General features: G+C 51.1%; 2 protein-coding genes across 5 annotated transcripts in view; both read right to left on the bottom strand.

Annotated features, from left to right (window-relative positions):
- The window catches only part of nlrc5 (NLR family, CARD domain containing 5), a 35316-nt gene extending 26309 nt beyond the window's left edge, over positions 1-9007 (bottom strand). For all 3 annotated transcript variants that reach the window (XM_088939233.1, XM_088939232.1, XM_088939231.1), the window contains exons 1-7: positions 8944-9007; positions 5805-6115; positions 5466-5528; positions 4331-4402; positions 1853-3575; positions 1308-1391; positions 170-253 (exon numbers count right to left, since the gene is read on the bottom strand). In XM_088939233.1, coding sequence (XP_088795359.1) covers positions 170-253; positions 1308-1391; positions 1853-3575; positions 4331-4402; positions 5466-5528; positions 5805-6105 — 2327 coding nt within the window. In that variant the 5' untranslated portion in view covers positions 6106-6115; positions 8944-9007. The remainder of the gene's footprint in view (positions 1-169; positions 254-1307; positions 1392-1852; positions 3576-4330; positions 4403-5465; positions 5529-5804; positions 6116-8943) is intronic.
- Positions 9008-11325: 2318 nt separating this feature from the next.
- cetp (cholesteryl ester transfer protein, plasma) lies at positions 11326-19173 on the bottom strand. Of its 2 annotated transcripts, none has more exons than XM_088939098.1 (16): positions 18983-19173; positions 18091-18205; positions 17766-17897; positions 17379-17449; positions 17169-17256; positions 16516-16585; positions 16196-16256; positions 15606-15697; positions 14653-14832; positions 14390-14440; positions 13573-13725; positions 13020-13087; positions 12828-12870; positions 12652-12718; positions 11644-11729; positions 11326-11550 (listed from the first exon to the last, which is right to left on the bottom strand). In XM_088939098.1, exons 1-16 carry the CDS (start codon positions 19104-19106, stop codon positions 11476-11478), a joined length of 1476 nt encoding a protein of 491 aa, XP_088795224.1. In that variant the 5' UTR covers positions 19107-19173; the 3' UTR covers positions 11326-11475. The 2 variants fall into 2 exon arrangements, with proteins under 2 accessions (XP_088795224.1, XP_088795223.1); XM_088939097.1 differs by having other exon boundaries at positions 12652-12721.
- Positions 19174-19387: the final 214 nt, after the last annotated feature.

Raw genomic sequence — 19387 nt, forward strand, 5'->3', positions numbered from 1 at the left:
TAGAATAAAAATAGGATAAAAAACTATTTTAATTATTCTTGCATTACAGTGCATTTTGATTTAGAAGCAAAGGTGGACACTTGTCTTTTGATGCTGGGTGAAAATTAGCATCACTTGGACAAGAGAAGGGAGGACAGCTCTGCAGGTCATTACAAGAGCAGGGTCATACTTCAGCTCTGTCAGGCGCAGACAGCTGGGCAGCACTGCAGCCAGCTTCAGGGTCCCCACCTCGGTGACGTTCCCGCTGACGAACCTACAACCAGGTCACAGGCCGTTATGAACACAGCTGACATTTTATTCAAATTTCCTGATCATATCAGCCATTTCACTCTGCAACTCACAACTGGCAACCCACTGAAGATAAGCAGGTGTGAGCCTGGTCAGTACCTGGATGGGAAAAACTAAGGTTGCTGCTGGAAGAGGTGTTAGTGGGCCAGCAGGGGGCGCTCACCCTGCAGTCCATGTGGGTCCTAATGCCCCAGTATAGTGACGGGGACACTATACTGTAAACAGGCGCCGTCCTTCGAATGAGACGTAAAACCGAGGTCCTGACTCTCTGTGGTCATTAAAAATCCCAGGGCGTTTCTCAAAAAGAGTAGGGGTGTTACCCTGGTGTCCTGGCCAAAGGTCCCATTGGCCCTTATCAGTCATGGCCTCCTAATAATCCCCATCTATGAACTGGCTTCATTACTCTGCTCTCCTCCCCGCTGATAGCTGGTATGTGGTGAGTGTTCTGGCGCACTACGGCTGCCGTTGCATCATCCAGGTGGGGCTGCACACTGGTGGTGGTGGAGGGGATCCCCATTACCTGTAAAGCGCTTTGAGTGGAGTGTCCAGAAAAGCGCCATATAAGTGTAAGCAATTATTATTATTATATGAATAACAAAACTGAAACCTGATGCATGTTCTGGTTTTCTATACTTCTTCCTGTTAAGTAGGAATTATTTCTATTTAGTTCACTTGAAAAGAAGTAACTCTCCTGCTCCTCCTCGTATATCCCCGCATATATCAGTGAATCTCTAGCTGATGCATTACTCTACAGCAGCCTATGGACTCTAAATGGTGAACTGTAGTACCAGTTAATGCTGCAGAGTCAGGATCTGAGTTTCCTGTCCCACCAGAAGCACAAGGATCCTCTGTAACCCACCCAGGCTCAAGCACAGTGAGGCAGTGGCACAGCCCAGATTTGAACCAGGACCTTCTCGACAACAAGCCCTTTACCTTAACTAGTCAACCACCCAGCCTCCTTATAAGCATTTTTTGAAAGTTGTCGTGTCATAGTGCTGCCCCTCTCCTCCCACACTTACTCCAGTTTCCTCAGAGACGTAAGGCTGGGGAGAATTCCTGACAAAGCTTCGGCAAATCTGTCGTCGTATTTTCGGCTCCGAAAACTAGAAAGATTATTGGGAAGATAAAGATCAAGCTGCGCATACCGTATGTGTGTGCGAATAGATATACACACAGGCAGAAACACACACTTTTAGTACACTGTCCCAGTGCTTATCTTTGACAGCTAAATTACAAAATTACTTATCAAAGCAAAAAAAAACATTTCAGACTGCAGGAACTCCCAGCTGAGCTCCATGGTTAAATATAATCTCAAACATGGCTGGATGGCTGATTTGTTTCTGTGTAGATACTTTTACTAAAGACTATTCGACATGCACCTTGTGGTTTCAGGCTCCAGTCATCTTGGAGAGACTCTGTCCAGACGGCTTTATATGAAAATGAATTTCTTTCTCCCCAGCTGAGAATGGCTGTTTCCTTTCGCGGACCAGGTTTTTAAAAATGGCACCAGATCTTAACAAGGTAGCTTTTAAAGAATGTTACTCGAGAGAAAAACTGCACTTACATGAGCGAGTCTATGGCAGTACAGCTGGTCAGAACATCCAGGCAATCCGGCTCCATGGAGCATCCAGCAATGTCCAGGCAGATGGGTCTCCCGGCCTCCTTGATAACAAAGGCCAGCGCGACCATGTCCATAGGGGCGAGGCGGAAGTTCCTCAGCTCGTATCTGTCTCGTGCCCCCACGGCCCTCGCCAGCTCCCTGTCCTGGCTCTCGTACGTGCAGCGGCACAGCTCGATGAGCTTGGGCCCCGTCAGGCTGCTGGCCGCCAGGGACCTGAGGATCTTCACGATGGCTTCCTGTCTCTTCCGGACCTGCAGTGTGCCGCGCCTGGACATCTGCCCCAGGAAGGGGGTGCACTCCCTGGAGGCCAGCCCGGACACGTACAGGTGGAAGGTGTCTGTGAACACCGTCTTGGGGTCGGCCTTGGTGGTCCACCTGGACTTGAGGTTGAACTTCTTCTTCAGCTGGGCCTCCTGGATGCTGTCGCTGGTCATCAGGTGCAGGGCAGCGAAAAACTCCTGGATGGTCAGGTGGATGAAGGCACAGCCCATCCCTCGGGACCCATCCTCCTTCTTGACCTCGAACTGCGTCAGGAGCCCGGCCCGGAACGCAAACCGTACCGTGTCTTCAGAGTCTTTCTGGGCGTAAAACACAATGTTACTGTCCTCCAGCCCTGTCATGGCCAGCTGGCTCAGGGCCTCGATCTTGGTCCGGTACTGCTGCAGCAGTGGCGACGACGGGTCCCCGGAGCTGCAGCCGGCCTGCATCTTGCTGAGGAAAGCGCAGACGATCTGGATGTAGAACTGGGTCATGGTGTGAGGTAGCTTGGACAGGCCGGGCCCCTTCTCCAGCAGGAACTCCAGGCAGACGCAACTGATGAAGCACAGGGCCGGCACGCAACACATGTTGCGAATGTTCCTGTTGCTCAAGAGGCTGCCCACGGCCTGGTCCCTGAGGGGGCTGTGCTGGAAGTAGCTCCTGGCGTACTCCTCCACCCTGCGGTAGTCGAACCCCAGCACCTCTCCCACCTCGTCCACCGCACGGAGCGGCAGGTCCGGCACGTCCTTGGGTCTGCAGGTCACCAGCAGCGTGCAGCCGCACAGCAGGCGCCCGCAGTACAGGCTGGAGAAGAGCTCGGCCATGGGCAGCGGCTCCTCGGGGTGCAGGCCCCGGCCCGGGCCCGGCGCCGCGAACTTGCAGCGGAACTCGTCGTAGCCGTCGAAGATGACGCACACCCGCTGGGGCCTGGCCAGGATCGAGGCCAGGACGGCGTCTCCCGCCCCCTCCTCCGGCGGCAGGAAGAAGTCAAACAGCAGCTGCCGGAGCGACAGCGGCCTCCGGATGAGGTTGAGCTGCCGGAACTCGAACAGGAAGAGGAACTGGAACGGGGCGAGAGCCCCCCGCGCCCAGCGTCGAGCGAGGTCGCGGACCAGCCGCGTCTTGCCTGTCCCAGCTGCGCCCTGCAGGACGGTGACCCGCGACGCGGCGGTGGCGGGGGGCTTCAGCAGGTCCGCTATGTCCGCGTAGTCCACGCTTTCCTCCGGGTCCTGGGGCGCCGGCACGTCCCCCCGCGTGCGGTCCACTCTGTCCCTCAGCTTCGCCGAGTTCTTTTGGACCACGATCAGGGGCGTCTCCTCCAGGCCCACGGGCTGGGGGATCCCCTGAGAGGCTCTCCTGTCCAGGAGCAGCAGCTTCTTCATGGCAGCTTCATAACTCTCTGCAAAGTCTGTGAAAAAAGCAAAACACCTGTGGTGAGCTGTATCTCCAGCGGGACAATTGTTTAATTAGAGTTCTGTAACGAATCCGGCCGACATACAGGTTGCACGAGCTGGTTGCAGTGCGGTGATGACACCGCCCTCTACTCTAACCCTGCGCACAACTGGGATGTTGGCCGGCCGGGCTGAGGAAGGTCTTCTTTAGCTCAGCCGACAATACCCCAGTTGAGCGACGCTGGAGACCCGGGTTTGAGCCCATGCGGTGAGGGATGAACTGGGACGGGAGTGGCGAGGGCACAAGCCCAAGAACTCGAATTCGCTCCAGTCCTTTATGAACAAACCCTTAACAAGTGGCCCTCTCTAATTATGGAGAAGTGTTCCAAATAGTGCAGCTTGTGTCCCACTTTTTCTTGTGGGACAAAACTGCAGTTGACGCTAAATTAGCGGTGGGATAGAAAGGTTGGCGTCTCACCACACGTCCCTAGAAGCTCCGCACTTGCCCTGGCAGCTAGCACTACGACACAGGAAGCAGCATCGGCTGCAGCTGGCAAAGATCACTTGACCCAGAAGGGAGTTCTCCTGTTTCTCCTCTGTGCTCCCCCTCCGATACCAGCGGAGGTGCTCGTGGCCAGTGCTGGCTCCAATGTGCTTGTTCATGGCAGCAGGACCGGCCCCCAGCACAGGCGGCTGGAAACACAGGAGCCCGCTGAGGCCAGTCCAGGGCGCTGTGCTGTCCGGCCGGTTGGGTCTGGTGTCTGGTGCTCACCGACACAAGGGCGTTTCCCCAGGCTGGGCGGTGCTGGCGGGAGATCTTCTGCTGCGCGGCGCCTCTGGCTGTCTGATGGCGACAGGAAAACAGACATCACCGCCGTGCCAACAACCAGGATGAGCTGGCACTGCCCGGAGAGGCCTGGTCACATTAAAGCGCCCATTTCCCAACACCTGGGACAGTTTCACTTCAGCGGCTAGCTTGTTAAACCGTGTAATATAAAGATCCTGTTGGACCAATTCAATCCAACAGTGCTGTGTCACTGAGCCTGTCCTCTCTCGACAGCCAGGTCTGCCTGTGTCCAGTGTGTGTGTTCAGGCTGTGGTCACTGAGCCTGTACTTCGTCAGGGTCTGTTTCTGTTTGTTGTTTCTTATCTTGGTCAAATATTCAGCTAGTGTGTATTGTCTGTTTAGGGTTCTGTAGCATTCCAGTTTATGTTGTGTTTGTGTGTGTGTGTCCCAGTGTGTGAGATATTGCTGTTTGATCTGTGCTGTGATGTGGTTTAACATTTAACACTTAGAACTTTTCTTCTTTTCCCTTGGGACATAAAAACCGAATGGGAAACTTCTGTTTCAGTTTAACTCTGGTGCCTGAGGTTTATGCTGTTTGTCATGTTGGCCATTGAAGAGATAAACACTTTAAAAAGACCCGTTTAATATGATGGTGACTATTGGACGGGTATTTACACACTTATCGCTGAGCTTGGAACTGAAGCGTGTAGCAGGCTGTTCCTGTGTGTGAAGAGGGTTTGTTTCCTGTCTTGGCTGGGGGTGTTTTTGAAAAATTCCTCCAGACGCCCCAGCGCGGCGGGGGGGGTGCGGTTGCCATGGCGCGTTGTTAGGAAGCAGGCTTTGGGTAACACTTGATCTCTCGCTCCCGCCAGCTGAGAAACGGCAGACTCCGGGATGGGAAACAGCGCGGCGCTGCTGCCTGCCTCAGTCCCGCAGCTCGCCGTCTGCAGGGGAGCGAAAACCGCAGCACCCGCCTTCACAGTGAAACCGACTGTGAGCCTCGAACTGTGCAAGTCAGGCGACAAGCAGGTGCAGAGAAGAGCTTCAGAAAGCTTCGTGTCGATAAAGGGGTGTGAACTCCGTGCGCCATTGAAAAAGAATGAGAAGAGCGGGAGATTACCTGGGTTGTGTGGAGCAGGGCTGATCTCGTTTCTTTGCTCGTTTTCACTGGGATGTTCAGAGACTGCAACACAGCAGTAAAAAAAGGCAAACCAGCTGTTAGGATATCTTGTTCGGAGGGCCGACACAGCTCGGTCCCGTGTAGAAATCAAATCAAGGGAAAGTCAGTTTAAATTGTCCAATTCATTAAGACCTCATTGAGAATGTTGTGGAAAAAAAGTGTATTTGCTGCATTACACACACAAAAAGAAAATGGCATCTTAAAATGTTATGCCCCCCCCCCTCCCCTGCAGAAAACATGGGTCCCAGTTTCCCTGTGGGGCCAGGGCGCAGCGCTTACAGTCTCCGGCCGCGGACATCAGGCGCGTGTCCAGCTGCATGGGCAGGTCGGTGCACAGCAGGCACACGGCGTGGAAGAGCCGGCGGCACGCGGCGCCGCCCTTGCCCTCGAACAGCTCCACCAGCCGCGAGACCCGCTGCCCGCGGTCGGCCAGGCGGCGCAGCTCCTCCTGCTCGTCGCGCCCCAGCAGGCCGCTGACCTGCGCCAGCACGTCCTCGGGCTGCCCGCACAGCACCTCCACCAGCTGCGGGCCCACCTGCGCCAGCTCCGCCGCCGCGTCCGCCGCGCCTACCTCCTCCATCGCCGCGGCCCTGCCGGACACACACGCGTCGAGGGAGGAGAGGGAATCGTTTCAGAAGGGACTTTGAAGGGGTAGCACATAGTTAGTCATTCGGCTGCACACTGACGGGACCCATCTGATTCGCCGAATGCGATTTGTTCCGAAGTTTGTGCACTGTGTATGGAAACTAGGATGAATGAGACCCACTTGCACTTACTGTTTAAAGCACGGCCAGTGCAGAACTGCCTTTAACTTGCTGTTGCTTCTGCTCCCTCACCTTGTAGCTGCGGGGCTAGAGATAGCCTAAACATCTTCAGGGCTGCTCTCCGAGCGAGCTCAATTCGGTTTATTGTCATACGCACAAGTGCAGTGAAATGCTTATTTACATGTGCGCTCCAATGCAAAGACATTAAGGAAACACCAAAAACAAACACAGAACAGCAGCAGCAAGAGGTTAAATAATATACAACTTTAAAAAATGACAGACAAGCAGTGTGAGAAAAAACGTCAGTGGTAGCCGGCGGTAGGCTCACAATATGGAGTTTCTCGCACTGCTTGTATAAATTGTATGTTAACATGTTGCTGCTGCTATTCTGTGTTTCTGTTTTTGGTGATTTAATGTCTTTGTATTGGAGTATACATGCAATTAAAAAACGGCTTTTGTAACTAATAGTTTAGTTCTAAAAAAACACCATCGACATAAATAGGCAAATACATATATGTTTAAAATATTATCTCCGTTTGCATCTCGGACTCGTGTCACGCTCTAATACTCAGAGTCCCAGTTTTAAACACACACTTTGGCCACGAGCACGACAATGGTGTAAACACCCGTTGACTGACGCGTCTGGCAATCTGCTGGTGTTCGGAATACCGGTTTGAATACAAAGGAAATGTCTATTTTCGCACATTAGAAAACATGACTGGAAGAGATCAGAGAAACACCTCTTGCCCCGCGCCCATCACTCCGACACCTCCTAGTTTTTCCCCATTTCCAGATTTCACGGTCTCTTTCAGCTACTATGTTTTTTTTTCTTCTGTACGAATTAATTTTGTGAACTAATTAAGAAAATCTTGAAAGAAAATCTTCGTGCGAAGCGAGAATATGTTAAAAATACTGGAGCAGAAGTCTAATTTCTCACAGTGTGGTGAACTGTCGGGCTCGGATAATAATAATAGCACAAAGGCCACTACAGTATATTTTATTTCGAAATGCCAGTTTTTGTTGAAGGAAATCAGCAAATTGACATTTTGACAACCATTATATCTTAGCTGAGCATGTCAGAGTGAATATGCTCTAATTGTTTTGTTACACTACACTATTTTTAATTTGTGGCAAATACAAAAGTCGCTGGAAGACTACTGCTGGCTCAAACTGTCCAAACTGTGGTCCTGCTCTGCGGTCTGCGGTAAACTTGCGGGTCGGGTCGGGTGTCGTGTCGGGTGTGCGTGTATCTGTATCTTTTTTGTATTATTAAAAGTCACCTACCGTACTGGAGCTTAGGACTTCTTTTTATACCTAAGTACGCCCAATAAATGCAGAAGCGACATTAATATGACATTATTTTAGATCCCTGAGGCAAAATGGGTTCCTCTACAGTATATTGGCTGGTCTGTGATAGTTGCGCTGTGATCGCTGTGCTTCCGATCTCTTTGGATACCCGAGTGTGTTTTCGAACATCATTGTAATGCGGTACAGTCATATTACCACAGAACTGTCTGATATCTACTTTAAAACCAGTCTGTTTTTCACTTAACACGATCAATTCTGAATATTTTTTGCGGGGATTATACCATTGTTAGGCGTTGTTTATTTATTTAACAATAAATGTTAAATAATAATTGTTAACATGTACAATGATCCAAACGAGTAATTACTTGACGATTTCTATTTTAATAACGGCCACCGCGGTGAATTGTCCAGGCAGTGCAGGGCCTGACACTCTGAATTTCCCCTGAGAATAAAATGAAGGGATCGTTTACTTTCCCTACATTTCAAAACAACTTTTCGTTCCTTCGCGTTGCAAGGATGCAAAGCAGAGAAAATACAACCGCAGCCCCTGTGATTGAACAGAGCTCAGGCGGGTCGAGTGAGGCGAGCTGCTGGGCCACTGCTGATGAACAGACTCGGAACCGAGCAAGCCCGCGGAAGGCTTTTGAAGTTTACCCAAAGCCATGTCGTACTTGAAATGTAACACAGCCTCTTATTCTAAATGTTAGGATAATTGTTTCGGCAGACTTGAGTTTATGAGCATGCGTGTAACTAAAGCGTGGTTATATTTTTAGTCCACCGGCGCCTTTTTAAGCCTTTGTCCTAAATTTACGCCGCAGGCAAGAAAAATAAAAAAAAAACAACTTTTAAATACACAGAGGAACCACGCCCTTGTGTATCACAACGGATAAAACCGTATTCCTAACATATTATTTTTATTTGTATAGCATATAACACTCTTTAAGACACAACATATAATTTTGATATACTGTAATCGCCATCGCCATCGCCATAATGAAGTCCTGTCGGTAACCCCGGTCACAGGGTAACGTGCTCCCCAACCTCCTAGCATCCGGCTTCGTTCACAGATTAGCCTATACCTGCCGCACGAAATCCAACACTTGAAAAACGCTGAAATAAAGAAAATATGAACGCGATCTGTGTACGGCTAATGTCTGTATAATCCTGTGAAGCGCACGCAGCCTGCAACCTTAATACTGTAATTCTGCACTGATTCCTGGCCTGTAACCCTTTCATTGCACAGCGAAGGCAACATAGCGAAGTGCTGCTATTCTACACATTTACATCAACATATAGAGAGATTTATTCTGCACAGAAAGAGAAATCCACTTAAGAGCTTTTCTTACCCGAGCCTGGAGCGTCCCACATCTTTGTGAGAATTCGAAAGTGAAACTTAAACGTAATACTTTTATTTTCGGATCATATCAATGCGAAAGCGATATATATATACATTAAAAAAAGGGTCGCGGTAGTTCTTACACGTGCAACTCCCCCTTTCTGTGCACAGTATTAAAAACCTCGGTAAAAAGATTTTTCGACAACAGAATTTCATTACGATACTGGCAATTGTGGAGTTCCTAATATTTAAAGAAACACACAAAAAATACAACTTTTCTATCAAACGTGTTCAGAATATTAAATTTACACGCAGGTACGTGGTCTCTCTCTAAAGGAAGGTGTATGAAAATGGATCTCATCTTTCCTGAGAGGGGAGGCCTCTGAGCAAAGCCAGGCTGCTGCTGTGCGTGGCGCTGGTGGACCAGTAGGAGGCGCTGTGCCCACTGGACTCGAATGTGTAAACTAATGTCTCAGTACAGTTACCTGTTTCACTGTACTGTAGGAGGTGTTGTAGTGGATGACATGTGGGTTATTTGCCTCAGCGTCCTGGTTAAATTCTGCTCTGGGATTGCACAATCCGGCCTCCCTGAAGTCTCCTCAGAATTCCGAAAGACTCCTTCAGCTTCCAATTCGCCATTTCAGCTTTCAGCTCAGAACTCCAGCTCTGGGAAACTCCCCTCTCCTGGCCTGTGTGCAGGGGGGCTGCTGTGTGTCACCCCAGGGGGGAGGGGGGGTGAAGAGGGTCCCCACCTCTGTGTTAAGTACTCTGACATCCCCTGGTGTGAAGGGCGCTATATAAATGCACAAGAATGACCATCATCGACAGGCAAACGGAGAGACCGTACTGATGGAAATGAAGGTTGTGGAACTGACAACGGCTGAAACACAGAGGCAGTATTGAAAGAAATGAGTCTGAAGATAAGATAAGATCTCTTTATTGGCCCTATACAATTTCTTGTATTAGGAATTTGTCTTTTGCATACCCCAACCTGCTCTCCATGAGACACACAGACAGGGAGAGGAGCTTGGGGTCAGAGCGCAGGGTCGGCCATTTATACGGTGAGGAACAAAAGACACAGAGTTAGTACAGACAAGAAAGGAAACAGCCCTTTTGGAACTTCGCTTAGTGTGCATGAATTCTTCTGTCTATTCACTTCCTTGAGACGCAGAAAAATACTGGTGTAACAGGTTACAGGGCTGACATTCAAACGACTTTGCCGTTACATAAGCTGTCCGGGTCGGGTCCCGACAGCAGGAGTTTCAGAAACACACGCGTGGGAGCTGGTAACACACTCCACTGGGACCCTTTAAGGCAAAGCAGCACAGGTTGAATGTGAAGGGTCACTGGGCTCGCGCTGCCTGCGGTTTTTGTATGGAACAAAACAAAAACCAAGCGAGACACGCGTGATCACCGCCTGTGCCAGCGAGGTCTGTATTACTCAATGGTGTCTCTGAGGTAATAACTGGCAGAGCTGTGGCAGCTGGTATTCCCCTGGCATCAAACCTGCAGTAGAGAGGGGCGATAAGCTGAAGCACAGAGCAAAGATCGACAAGCTCAGACTGTATCTTCACTTGAGATTTATTGATCCCTGGACTAATATACTTCAGGTATGTCTGGGGTGCTGCTGTCCCTTGTTGTTAATAATTGTGCGTGATCACTAAGGCTGGTGGTGATCTTGTTCTTCAGGTAGGAAAGGAATCCTGTGCTGCTTGACACTGGCATTCATGCTGTACCTGTCATGCCTGCTTATTTACCAGGAAGCCAGCAGAGTTCTTTGGCTATGTAAATGTCACAAACACCCCTGTTTCTTTAAAACAAAAACAGGAAGCAAGCAAGTAAGACACTAAGCCTGCCTCCAACAGCTGACCTGGCCTGGCAAAGCTTAAGTGTCTCCCAGATCTCCACCCTCTGCTGGTCACACTGCTGCAGGCTCCTGCCTCCTGCGCAAGTGAGGAAAAGGAAAGCCCACTGCAGAGGCCCAGCACAGCCTGCTTTGCATCTTTTGCTAACAGGGAAGTTTCGAGATGGGCTCTGGAGCGAAGGGGATTTCTTCACAAAATACGGCAGCATTTGGAAAACTTAGGGGATTTCCTGACAGTTGTGAGTTTTAATTTAACACAAATTAGAGAGCTAGAGAGCTGTCAGGCGCAGCAGACAGATGTACCCTCAGGAAACAGATTTCAGTGGCACCGCAGCAGTTCAGGGTCGGCCTGAGCCGTGCACAGAGATCAGAGTGGGTCAGCTGCCTGACACCAGCCTTCAGGGCCGCCTGTCTACCCTTCTCACACACCTGCTGCGCGAAAAACCTCCGGATTTCAATCATTGTAATAATCGTCATTTTAGTAATCAAGAAAGTCACAGCAGAACAAATTGACATAATAAAACGTAATTAGAAAATCAGACATCTTTTAATAAGCAGAAAACACAAACAATGCCTGTTGTGACAATGTACATGTGCAGTCCAGCCTGTTAACCTGAAGCTCAGCTGTGAAGTCCCAGTGGTACAAAATCACGTCTGGCGAGGTAGAGGGGCATGTCCCTATAAAGTCCTTTGGAGAAATTCAACCAGCAGATGGTGAGGGAAGCCAAAGTCCAGCTGCACGATGACATACCCCTGCAGGGAGAGCAGAAGAGACCTCATCGTCTTTCCACAGCCCCGTGAGGACCTCACCCCCCAGAGGCTACTCTCTCCCGGCACCCCATTTACCTGCTGCGATACAACCTCAGGATCGATGAGCTCGAACAAGCTCAGTCCATGACTGTCCATCAGTGCCGTGAGCCCGGGTTCGAGATCTGGGACAGGAGAGTAAGATGTCATTCATTCGGGCCAGTGTGTGTCAGGTGATGCACAGGATTTGACTGCAACACCTTCAAGGCAGCTTTTCCCACATTGAAATTAAATAATTGTTGAAGATGAAAAAATAGTCACTTCTAGGTAGCTCTGTATAATTGAGCCATTCCCGTTAGCTCTGTTTTGGGGAGCAGAGGTGGCTGATAATAGCGGCTGATAACCAGACTGATACAGTCGCTCTCACTGATACTGCATGACTCTCTATTCATGTTTTTGTATTATTGTTATTTTTATATTAAGTACTTTTTTCTTGAGCACTACCAGGAAATGTATACTTACCTTTTGCACAATTTTTTGTCTGGTCTATATTCTTATGGCGTCTGTGATCAGCCCTGACCACCAGTCACGTTGTGGTATTGAGCAGGATATTTTTGCTTTTTGGGCAGCATGGTGGTTAACATTGCTGTGGGTTTCCTCTGGGTGCTCTAGTTTCCTCCCACAGTCCAAAGACATATTTGTAGTTTAATTGGCTTGAGGGGAGTGTGTGTGTGTGTGCCCTGTGATGGACTAACGTCCCATCCAGGGAGTATCCTGCCTTGTGCCTGTTGCTTGCTGGGATAGGCTCCAGCTCCTCTGCAACCTTAACCTTGAAGACTCTGTCAGGAAATGGATGGACGCATTAGCTATGGATTGGTGAAAAACATCTTGCAAAAGTGAATCCCAAATGCACTGGTAAACAGAGTATACAGTTGTCTATCACTGCTGCTTTTAAAAAAAAACTGGTAGACAACAGCAGCCTAAATAACTGGGGGGAAATCTGACATTTCTAGGCAAGCGTCGAATTCTCCTCCACAATTTCAAGTGCTCTAACAGCAAAGTTTAAGAGAAGGGACTAAACTGGCACATAGGTAAAGAGAGACTTACAAGACACCACTTTGGGCACACCGATCTTCTCCACTACCTCCTTGAGGAAATCCACATCTGACACCTCCTTCTAAAGTGAAGCATTCACAGACGTTACACACGGTCTCGTCAACACAGCTGAGCGACCCCCCCAGTCAGGAGCTCTCTCTGCGACACACATGCAGTTCAAGACTCACCAGGTCGTTTCCCACCCAGGTGGAAGCTTTTAGGATGGAAACCCTTTGAAAGACAAGTTACAGTGTGATTAGACTCCTGGTTCACATCGGTGGGCCCTTCTCTCCCAGAGCACTGCAGAGTGCTGAGGGACATTCAGGACAAGCAGTTCCTCTGTGCTGCTGCTAGTACAATCTGCACTGCTTCTCACTTACTGTGAAGGTCTGGCATCCAAGAACAGCTTCTTATCAGCATAAGATGCTCGGACGACGACCTCCACCTCCTGAGGAGCAAGGAAAACACTACTGTTACAAATAAATAGATTGTGAATCACAACTGTATTCACAACACAGAACATGTGCAATTAGTATTAATGGTAAAATTAGAATGATAAAACTGCTTGTACTGAAATGAACAGATTGTCCACATTTCACTATTATCTGGTGACCATTTTATTCTGATGCTCAGCTATCAGTTGATCAGCTCCAGTCTAACATCTGCTATCTGGACAGCAGTGGTTGGGACACACCTGCCTCTGAGCTGCCACCCAGCACCCAGAGTCGTGATTTCAAGCCTTCTCAAACCCTGAAATGATCCGCCGCCTCGCACTCCAACCCTCTCACTTTCTCTCAAACGCTCCACCAGAAGCAACAAATCCAATCCGCAAGAGAAAACCCCAAGCCCCTGGTGGGCATCTTATAGCATTTCACCCCTCCTGCTGCTTTCTGCTCTGAGGACGGACATCAGCCGTGCCCGAGCGGAGCTGACCGTTTCGAAGTGCAGGCCGAGATCGTGGCCGGCGGAGACGCCCTTCAGCTCCACGGCGGACACGCTCCGCACGAAGGTGCCCTGGGGTGTGGTCCACAGCTGAGGATCGGACAGGCTCCACACCTTGGCCTCCGGGCTCTCGGAGGACAGCAGCTGGGAACACAGGGAGCGAAGAACAGGAGGCTCTGTCAGCAGCGCTGCTGGGGTCATGAGAAACACAGCCATGCCCAGAGGGAGAGGCCAGTGACCTTCCCCTGTCCTGCTGGGTCACCCCTCTCACTCGCTGGGGGCGCAATCGGATGAGCGAGCATCACCCCACTTCCTCTCGGGCTCTGCTGGTCAGCTGAGTGGGGAATCTGGCCGCGAACATTGAACCCTTTCAACAGAAAACTCTGTGTATTTATTTGCATGAGGTCTCCATAAAGATCATACACTTCTGTTCTATGATGGGCACAGATTGGGGAAAAGTGTTAAAGAACACAGGAAGGCAGTTAACGCACACAGTTAGAGGGACAGTTGAACTGTGGAAAGAAAATATTGACCACATCTCTGGTTCCAAGCCAATTCAAGTCAAATACAAACTGTCTGGAGGCCGAGGAATAGGTTAACCACAAAAAACTTTATCAGAATCTTGCACAAGGACATGTAAGCAGCCATCATTCACTTTCTCTCTCTCCTTCCCCGATAAGAAAGACACTGTTGCGTTTGTACCTGCATCTAACAGGCAGACTGACTGCAACTTTTACAGGGAAAACAACTGCTCCTCTGTCACCATGGCATCCGGCCCTCGGCCTGCGTGGCCCCACAGCGCTCATACCTGGCTCATGAAGTCTGGGGTGGCCGCCATGAGGTTTGTGCGGAAAAGTCCCTGAAAGAGAAATATTCTGTCAGCCAGCAGGAGTGTTAATTGAGCGACACAGTTTCGACAGCGAAGCCGTGCTGTGTAGCGATGTGGTGTGGTCTAGCAGTGCAGGCGCAGTGGAGCGGTGGGGTTAGGGTGACAGCAAAGCAGGACCCAGCTGGGGTCTTTAACGACGGTTTGTTTTCGAACGCAGTTCCCTTCCTGTACAGAGAGCGGACCTGGAGCTCCTCGCCGGCGATGTGGCGCACAAAGCGGCCGTCCTGGTGGGCGGCCGACACCAGCGGGCCCAGCACCTGGTCCGAGATCCAGAAGGACAGCATGCGGGACTCGGTGAGCAGCGCCGGGGAGAAGGCCGAGTCGCTGATGCGGGCCGTGGCGTTCCCCAGCCTGGCCAGCCCCTGGGCGGGACGAGGGAGGGGGTCAGAGACTCAGGAGCCACAGAGTGTCACGCCTGACATCCCTCCCTAGAGGGCGCTCCACTACTCCCGTTATTGTTCCTGTGATTGTTGCTAAGCTCCCCAGGTGTACCTTCTTAGGTGTATTATTTAAAGACTAGCTCCTCCAGTCCTCGGGGCTCATCATTAGGGTAAGGATGTTGCGAGGTCCGCCTGGCACCAGGAAACCCCACATCGGTCTCCTGAGGGCACAGGCCTCATCCCCGACACCTCCCGCTCCCTGAGCCCGGGGTCTGGAGGACCTCGCCCTGTCACCCTTGGACCTCCATGTTTTGTCTGTTCGTGTTTTCCCCCTTCTTGGGGATTTTAACCTTGTCGCATCCCAGGATGGATCAGTCGTTGATGGACTCCCAGACTGGGCCCTGACTTGCCTTTGGACCTGTTTGGATTTGGATGCCATTCTTTGTCTCCCCCGTTCACTGTCTCACGGACTGTCACTATTATTTTGTGCACTATTTAAACCCATGTGTTCCCTTTTACCACGCCTCCTGTTTTCTCCAGCTCTTACCGCAACGCATAGGGTCTTCTGCAAGACCTGACACGGATCTCAGTCTGTGGTCGTAACACCGAGGGCGACTTCACTGAGAGCACAGAGGGTGGGAACTGGCAGGAAGACGCTACCCAACACGAGACGGGCAGGCGGTATGGGGAGTGATGTGGACTTCCTTACTGCCTTGCTAGGTGAAGGTGAAAGGAGTGCTGAGCGCTCTGCGTACCTTGTGGTGAGACTCGATGTAGCTGGCTTTCAGCACAGGCGAGGCGGTGATGGAAATGTCCACCCCGATGTCCCCATCGCTCAGGAAGAGCTCTGGAGAGTGCAAGCAGAGCCTCGTCAGTCTGTGTGGGACACCTGCCGCCTCGGCCCTGACATCGGCGCGGCCCCTCCCCCCCGCCCTCCTCGGCCCGCTCAGGTCAGGGGGTCCTAACACCTGCCCTGATCCTGGTCCCGGTGCTGGTTCTGGTTCTGGTTCTGGTTCTGCAGGGCTTGCCCCGCGCAGGGGGACGGGTCGTGACCCCTGAGCAGGATGCCAGACCCATGACAGAGTCCCGGTGTGATTCTGACAATTCTGTCTCGCTGAGCCTGCTCCTGGGACAGCCGAGAGCAGTGGGATTCATCCCAGGTGGAGGCAGGTCTGGACAGTGGACACAGCGGCTCCAGGCTCAGCACAGCCTGTATTCGGAAAAGCCCAGGCTGTCCTGGTTCAATATTGTGAGGAGACCGAAAACATTTAAAACCCTGCACACATTCCCCTCTGAAAATGCCCAAATCTTGTCCGAGTACCCAGCCTGCAACAGAAAGGGATACCTGCACGTTCCTGGATAAACCCGGCCAGAATATTCGCCAAGTTGTTAATTTCTTTGCAAATCTGAAAAACAAAACAAAATGCCAGTATTTGTTAGGGCACATTTGACAGGCGGCTGCTGTTGGCTGTGGTCTCCGTCCTTCGCTGGAGGCGGGGGACTTGATCTTCCTGCACAGCTGTTTCTGGCGTCTGCAGTTGCAGTTCAGCACGAAACAGCAGAGGGCAGTGTTGGGCCACTGCTGCCGCAGTTTCTCAGTTTCCAAACAGGCAAGAACCACAGAGAGCCTCAGAAAGCTCCAGAATTTCCATGGAAAGTTCTCACCTGACTCTTGATGACGAGTTTAACGGTAAAGGACACAAAATCTGTAAACAACTTCTTAATCCATCCTGGCCTACAGAACAAAAACAAAAATTCTATTAGAAATGAGAGTTTCCTCAGGGTGAAAGGATTACAGGGGTGAGGTGCTGTTTATCTCTGACTCACACTCTCGTAGCATGACCGTCCCTCGGACCTGAATACCTGAACAGCTGGGGTGGAAACACTTGCCACCTGCATTCCTGGCCATTACAGGACCTTTACCTTTCCACACACTAATTAAAGCTCCTTAATTTCCCCAGATGCTGAAGATCACTTTGATAGGTGCAGTCAAATGGACCTGGCCACACCTTCCACCAGGTCACCATAGCAACCCCACCTCACTTCCTGCTCACATGTCAGAGCACAGCTGTGGGACTGCAACCAGTCATGATGCACCGAGGTGTGAACCTGGGCTCTATCTCAGACCTGCACCCGGGCTCTGGCTCAGGTGTGCAGGTTTTGATCAGGAGCAGGTTTCCACATGTGATGCCCAGTGCAGCACCTCAGGTGGGGGTCTTGAGCCCCAGAGGGGCACCTGTACAGGGCAGCTGCCTGGCATCTCTCACTCTGCCCAGGGGCCCGACCCTGCAGAGGCTGGGTGTCGAACAGCAGCTTACTGCCGGTCTCCTTGCAGGTGGAGCAGCAGCCTGTGGAAGGTGAGGTAGCAGTCGGAAGTGTCCGCAGCCACTCGGCCGTCCCGGCAGTCTGGAGAAGGGAGGAGCGTCAGAATTACTCACCGGTCCAATCCGGCTCAGAGCACACACAGCTCCTCCGCTGGAACCCGAAGGCCCAGTCGAAAATCCGAGAAAAACCTGGATGACACTTACAGAGCTTAGTGTTGACTTCGAGATCAATCTGCGACTCGATTTCGAAATCCAGGGAGTGACCCAAGTTGACCCTGTTGGAAAAGTTCCGTTAACTTGAGATTTTAATACTGCAAATACAATACACAATTCTGCAGTGAGGACCTCGCTCTTGTCTTCCCCCAAGAAACCACAGGCAACCGAGCCCAAGGCAAAAGACATTTTTATTTCACTCAGCCCCTTGCACAAAATTACAGAACAATAAACAGGTCGGAAGGCCAAACCTCTCCAGTTACATGAAGCGGAGCTGAAAACCCCTTAGATATGGCAGACAGCTCCCTGCTCACCGATTCCTGGTCGTTTCTGCTAGTGCACACAACAGGACACCGGGCCAACCCCGGCAGCACTCACAGCCAGCTTCCGTATCCGTAGGTCAGGGTGCCTTTGAAAGTGGCGCTGACGTTCGCGATGTCTATTCCCACAGCATCGTCCTCCCTGAGCTCCACTTCGCTCTTCCCGATGGAGACGTTCGAGATCCACAGGCTGGCAGGGGGAGCAAAACACACAGCCGGCCACTGGCGCGTCAGAAAGGAATCTAGTTTTTTGTGCCCTCCCAGATCAGCTCACCAGTTTTGTGTGTTCAGTTATACGGCAAGAAAGAGGGAAAGTCTAATCCCCGCTCTGAGGCAGAAGCAGAAGGCTCCTGAGCTGGAGGTGCAGCCTGTGCCTTACTCACTTGTTGAGTCCGTACCGCACCTTCCCGATGAAGAGGATGGACTTCTCCCCACCCATGTCTGGGTACTTGGCGTGCGTGAAGGCAGCCTCGATGACCTTGGTGGTCTGCTCGTTCACTGCAACGACAAACCACTGCTTCTCTTTAGCACCCCTTCACTAACCCACAGGGCCAGGAAGAAATCTGGGAGATCTGGGAATCGCTGCATCCAACCGTTGTGATCAGGAGGAAACTCAACCACAAGCTGCACAACCCTGTAAACTTCCAGGACATTTAAAAAGTTCAATCTTCAAAGTGTCCAAAAGCAGAGCGAGAGCAATTCAGTTTCCGTTGTCGTGAACAATTTGTTTTTGTGATGCCGGGAGAAGGCAGTGTGCATGCAGGTCAAGCGCCAGCTCCTTTGCAGAAAGTGAGACTAAAACAATAACAGAGGGTGAGATCTAACTGATCTAACTAATCGCACTGCTGCCCTGTCTCCTGCCAGCACCACAGATTCCAAGATCAGACTGTGGAGACTCCACTGTCTTTAGGATTTCACTACAGCCGAGCTCTCTACCAATTCATTTTAGATCTTTCTTTCGTTTTCAGATCCTGAAAAGTCACCTGAAACCTTTCAATTGCCGGCAAGATGCCAGTGATCAGTAAAAGGTCCCTGAGTACATCAGTAGTGTGATCAAGCCAGCTGGGCTGGATTTCAGAAGATGCCCAAGTCTGAAGAGAAATCCCAGTGTTGAGCAAAGCTACAGAAACAGACCATGAACCTGGAGGAGAAAGCTATCTGGAAAGCGTATGATACTAGGCACATCATTCAGAGGACTGAAGCCGATCTGCAGTAGTAAAAGCCACCAGCTCAAGAAAAGCACCCTGGAGGCGATATAGGAGCTGCTGTACTTACACACAAGGGCGGCCGGCTTGGTTATCCTGCACGCTATCCCTGTGGAATTGAAAGCCGATCCATAGTCTTTGTCGCAGGCCAGGGCTCCGGTGGACACACAACACAGCAGCAGAAGTAGGAACATCGTGCTGCCGTTTCTCTCTCAGTTCGCAGACGCAGAGCTCACAGGCGCGCGGACTGACCCTCTGAGTGACCAGCGGCAGAGCAGTGAGAAGTGAGGAGGAGGAGGGGGGCTCTGTGCCCCTGGAGAGGAAACTCCCCCCTTCCCCCAGGGACAAAGAGCTCACATTTCCCAGCAGCCCCACTCCCTGAGACCCCGCTGGAGAGCACAGCTGGCGTTCTTGAATACGCTGCAGCGGACAGCAGGGAAGAGGAAGGAAGGTCGCGGTCAGGGGGTCAAGAGGT

This window comes from Atractosteus spatula, chromosome 21 (genome assembly GCF_055471065.1).
Source record: "Atractosteus spatula isolate fAtrSpa1 chromosome 21, fAtrSpa1.hap1, whole genome shotgun sequence".
NCBI lineage: Eukaryota > Metazoa > Chordata > Actinopteri > Semionotiformes > Lepisosteidae > Atractosteus > Atractosteus spatula.